At 37.6% G+C, this 5739-nt stretch overlaps 1 protein-coding gene across 1 annotated transcript in view; it reads left to right on the top strand.

Moving 5' to 3' along the window:
- The window catches only part of PGM5 (phosphoglucomutase 5), a 67109-nt gene that overhangs the window by 50051 nt on the left and 11319 nt on the right, over positions 1-5739 (top strand). The window contains exon 10 of the mRNA XM_010006386.1: positions 5522-5656. Coding sequence (XP_010004688.1) covers positions 5522-5656 — 135 coding nt within the window. The remainder of the gene's footprint in view (positions 1-5521; positions 5657-5739) is intronic.

The raw sequence follows: 5739 nt of genomic DNA, 5'->3' as shown, positions 1-5739 counted from the left end.
GTCCCTGTTGACAGCAATGCATGTATAGGAAGTGTTCACTTTCTTGTACAATACAAAGTGTCACATAGAGAAATAGTCTTTTCTATTTTCTGTCTGAAACCACTGCTTGCCATACATTACAAAAAAGTTTTCCTGCTCTTAATGGCCTGCAGGATTTGCATCTGTAGGGCAAAATATCTGTTGCAGCCAATAGCATGCAGAAGACTTCAGTGAATGGTACTATATATGGGCACATTTGACTTCTGTAGCCCAAATGACTGGCTTTGTATTCCTTCTGGGCTGTGTCCATAATGAGTTGCCTTAGCTATCAAGCATTGCAGTTCAAACTGAACTTTTAGTGTTTTGAAATTCATAACATGCTCAAAAATGACCGTGTACTTTTGCCAGGTGTTCAGACATCTTGAAGCTGAGCAATGACTCATTAAAATTTTGTGCTGTTTATTTTTATTGTCCTAGTTTCTCTGGTTTGTAAATCACTTGACCTGACCAGACCCTAGCAAATGAAGCTATTACAAGCCATTAAAACTGTTGTCATGCCATTCTCCTCAAAGTCTTTATAGTTTTCATTCATCATTGCTTCTAGATAATAGCAGCAGCCCACCTGCCACTGAGCTGCTCTCTGTGCATACTACTGCTGGAACAAGATACAAGGATATTACCATATCCAAGTCCACTGGAAAATTACAAGCATGATAAACTTATGGCCCTTGTGCTTTTAAAAAACAGCTTGCAAATTTTCAGTGCACTTAACTTTCCCTTAACTTTCATCCAAAGCCCTTGACCTAAGTCAGAATATAATTGCTAATTAAATCAATATATAACACAGAGTGACATGGCTTGGCCTATTTTCAAATCAACTCTGAAAGTGAGCCCATAAAACCAGAAAGCATGTCTTATCACAGGGAGAAAGATGTATTTTTTGAGAGCACAGTTCAACTATAACAGTTCACTGCTGCCACTTTCCTCTGGTAGGTTGCTGTTCATGTAAATGCAGATGTTTCTTTCTGACTGCAGTGAGCTTCATGCAGATTTTTCAGCTGTGTTTTCAGGAACTTGTTCAAAGTTTGCTCCCCAGCAGGTTGCGGAGATTTATATTCAGTGTAACTGCACTACATCTCATGAATGAGAAGCTGGCTCTGTGTTAAACAACGAAATAGCCAGCAAACCATCTGCCTAGACTATATCTTCTAGTTCATTCTGACTCTTGAAACCCACAAATATTTTTTATCACAGTGCAGTAATGGGGTATAAAATAAAGTGAAACATTCTGCTGTTCTTGAAGACTGCTTTCATATTTAAAGTCCTGTTGTGCTATCTTTTCAGTACATGAACGTGTAACAGTGCTGCTTCTGTGGATCCTGCAAGCTAGAAGCAGGACCTGTTGCATTTTTTTGGTGAAACTTGAATTAGAAGGATTGAAGTACAGGATGCCCATCATCATGGTTAACTTTGAGCTCTTTAATGAAGGGTTCTTAAGTTCTGAAATTCACAGAATAAAACTCTGGAGTTTTGCTATTAAAAGCTGGTTAATGTTTTCTCACTCCTTCATTAGATTTGGGATGCAAAGGGCTCTTCACATAATCTTGTTTTTTTGCATTTCAGTTTGAGCAAGAGTCAGGAAACAGACATTGGAAAAACTGGATAAAAAAGTTGTTTCAGATAACTCCAGAGATAAGGCAAAACTTCTTTTCTGTTCTGAATTATATTTCAATCGTGTATCAGCAATAAGACACTTCTTGTCAGAGTAGTGAGCATGGTCTGCTATTCCTAGGGCACAGACATTAAAGGGTCTGTACAGGACCAAATAAAAATTGTGATAATTGCAATATTTTGAAGTAGTATAGTTATGTGTCAAATGCATTGCTGCTACTCAAGATTTCTTACTGGTGTAATTCCTTGCCATTGTACTTTAATAATGTTTTCTGAAATCCTAAGATATTTTGCTTTAAGTCTGCTGCTTTATCTTTTTCGTGCTAACTTAATATGCTCATTTATTGTGATTTATTTTTTTATGAAATCTGTAACTGAAAAAACCCCCAAAATACTGGAAACCAAACTACATAGTACATAATGTACTACGTTTAGTTTTCTGAGTGCTTCATAGACAGTAATACATCAGCAGGCTGTTCAACTGAATTGTAATCTAAAAGAGAGAAATCTCTGTGAAGCTCTATCTCCATCACAGCAGCTTCAAAGCCAGTGGGTTAACTGTGGAACATAATTTTCGTTTACAGTTTCTACACAGCTCATTAATATCCATTAGCAGGCCCAATTCGTGTAAAACAAATATCTGCAAATGCTTAGTGTGGGAGCTGTACTGAACCCTTTTATCTGCTTCCTCCCAGAAGAAAAAAATTTAAAAATGTTCCCATAAGAAAACATTGTTCTTGTTAGGGACAACTGTTGTGTCCTATTTTATTAAAACTAGAATTTATTCTGGCCTCTGGGCTTTTCAGAGTATTGCTCTTCTTTCTTTTCATCTTGAATCAGCTTGTAAGTTCTGCGTGTAAAAATTTATGTTTAACAGAGCTGACACTTTCTATATAATAAATAGGAAATACATGGCTTTAAATTGATGGAGTTTATGTCAGGCGAAAAAACACCATTGTGACAAACAGTAAGCAGACTGATTGCAATTCCAGCAGCTTACTTTGACCTTGCTGACCAAAAAAAAGTTCAAAAATGTCAAAAAAGAAAAACTTTATATGTCAGACTGTATATTTTGTAACAGCAAGGGAAAACTTGTTTGATTTTGACTTTGCAAAAGATGCAGAACTACAGATTATTCTCTAAGCAATGCTTTTTCCTATTTATTTGGTAGCAGTGGTTTTGCTTGGGTTTCTTTTTGTTCTAACAAATGCTTATAACTCATGGTTTTAGATAGTTTCCAGAAAACAGTAAGAATATAAACATCAAATAGCTCTCATTAATTTCTGTGTACTTCCTGAGTAAAAAGTTTTGCGAGTGCTTAAATCACTGTTTCCAAAGGAAGGTCAAAAGTCAGATTTTTCTTGCTGCCGCTTTCTGAAAAAATGAGTTAAGCCAAATCTCCAGATGTGAATACTATGACTTTAAAGGTCAGCTTTGACAGTCCAGCCCTAAAAGCTGCTGTTGCCCTAGCATATGATTTCTCCCTGGAACCTAGAATTACTGCCCCTGTATCTCTGTAATTCCCTTTTATAGATTATTTTCAGCTGTTGGCAGGAATCCTGGTCTTACAGACAAATATTAGTTGTCATTGTGTGTGTGTAAAAGTCAATACTTCATTTTGTGTCCCTGAGAAATGCAAAATAAAGAAAATAAGCTCAGAAATAGTCCAGTGAACTGTCTGAATGCTGGTCACGTCGATGTATGTGACATAGACATCTCAAGTGCCATTAAATGTAACATCAAACTGGCTACAGATGCTGTAGTTGGGTGGAACATTTTTTGCATCATAAAGTTATGGGAAGAGTGTCCTTGATTGAGCTGGGAGTGTTTATAAATCCTTCTTATTCCAAAATTTAATGAGTTGTGAGACTTCAGAGTAGCAGTATGTTACTGTTACTATTGTTAGATCAATGAGGACTATGTGGAAGAGTATTTAAGCGGTCTTGCTAGTCATGCCATTGTGGGAATTGTTAGGCCTGGCAGGAGCATGTAAAATGCTCTTTTAGTCTTTGTAGAGGAAGACTCTCTCACACTCGGATGTTCTTGCTTTCATTTTGTCCGGATACATTAGACTTGCTTGGTATTAATATTCTGTACTCTGAGGTTCTGGGTTTGACAACCATTCAAACCAAACTATGTACAGAACTGAGAAACTCTTCATTTTATCTTCTTTCTTTTATTGCCATAAAGTTAAGTGTAATGAGCAATGAACAAGAGACAACCCCTTGTTCACAGGATCAGATTGTAAGAACCTGTCTGTAGTTGGGATGAAATCTTGATTCCATTGAAATCAATAGCAAAACTCTTACTAACATCAACTGAACCATCTCATTACAAAGGTGGCTTAATAGCAAATATTAGAAAAATAGGCTTTAAAGCTCAGTCTTCTGAATGTAAACTGTTTCCATTTGTCACTTATGCTGTAAATATTGAGACTACAAGATAAATTTATGTTGCCAGTACATGTTAAAATAAACGTATAATACAATACTAGCAGCTAATAATTGGATCAGTGAAGTTAGAGATGGAAAATATCTCTTAGACCGTCTAATACAACCCTTTATCCTGATGGGATATTTTCCTGTTGAATATTTTCTAGTAACAATGGGCATTTCACAAGAAAAGACATGAACCTTTTGGAGTGGGTCCAGAAGAGGGCCACAATAATGATCAGAGGGCTAGAGCACCTCTGCTATGAAGACAGGCTGAGAGGGTTGGTATTGTTCAGCCTGGAGAAGAGAAAGCTCTGGGAACACCTTATTGCATTGCCTTTCAGTATTTATATGGAGCTTATAAGAAATAGCAGGACCTGTCATGATAGGACAAGCATTAATGCTTTAAACTAAAGTACAGTAGGTTTAGACTAAATACTAGGAAGGAATCTTTTACAATGAGAGTGCTGAAATGCTGAAACACTGAAACAGGTTGCCCAGAGTGCTGGTAGATGTCCCATCCCTGGAGACATTCAAGGTCAGGCTGGCCAGGGCTGTGAACAGCCTGATCTACTTGCAGATGTTGGTGATCACTGCAGGTGGATTTTAATGGATGACCTTTAAAGGTCCTTTCCCACCCAAACCATTGTGTGATTCAGTGATAATCAACCAAACAATGCTCTACATGGTGCTGATGAAGTTTAGGCATATACCTGGAGAAACAAAGGTTTCTACTTATACTTTTGAATACTGGAGCTCTTTGTTGCTAACATCAGTGTCTTCTCAAGCTGATGATAAAACTGGAAGAATAAAATGGCTCTCTCTTGATTCTCTTCTCTCGTTTTAATGGTTTACTGCCTCTTAAACAGAAGTAGCAAGGATCTCAGTTTATGCACTAGGTATTGGCCAACAGCAGGACGAAAAGGGGAAATAAAGTTCAGTGGCATAGCAGACTTGCCAGTTAGCCTTAGGGTACCATTTACAGAAGGAGAACTGGACTTGTGTTAGTACAGAATAAGTAGAGTATTGAAACACTACAACTATTTAACTGTCCTTTGGCCTTAATGGCCTTTCTGTACAGAAACTCAGTCAGCTGTGGATCCTATAGCTGTTTCTGAGACCACTGATTCTTGCTGATCTTGTAAACATTTCTCAGGACATTGATTTTGTGCTCTGCCAACGCAGATAAAGAATAAGTCAGATGAAGAAAATAAAAACAGCAGTAAGAGAGCCTTTGTTATGAGGAGTGGGAGGAAATGCACAAGTTTATTTCTAGTCTTTAGAAGAGGGAAAAAGAGAATAAATAAGTTGTCCAAAGTTAACAGGGACAGAGGATTTGCATCCAGATGACTCTTCCTTTCACATATTTTAAAGCAGTGAACTGTGATTTGGAAAGGTACAACCACCATACATACATGCTGCTGCTTCTTCTCCCACAGGGGCTGCGGATTATTTTTTCAGATGCTTCCAGGCTCATCTTCAGAATGAGTGCTTCTAGCCATGTGAGAGCAACTCTCCGGATCTATGCAGAGAGTTATGAGAAGGATCCTAGCCAGCACAATAAGGAACCGCAGGTAATGCAGTAACATTGTAATAGGTCGGTAAGTAACACACTTTCTCTGTAATAGCAAAGGCTACAGGTTTTCATCTTTCAGCA

Source organism: Chaetura pelagica, unplaced genomic scaffold (genome assembly GCF_000747805.2).
Source record: "Chaetura pelagica isolate M959 unplaced genomic scaffold, ChaPel_1.0 scaffold559, whole genome shotgun sequence".
Taxonomy (NCBI): Eukaryota; Metazoa; Chordata; class Aves; order Apodiformes; family Apodidae; genus Chaetura; species Chaetura pelagica.
The sequence above is the reverse complement of the archived record's forward strand: the minus strand, read 5'-3'. Positions and strand labels throughout refer to the sequence as shown.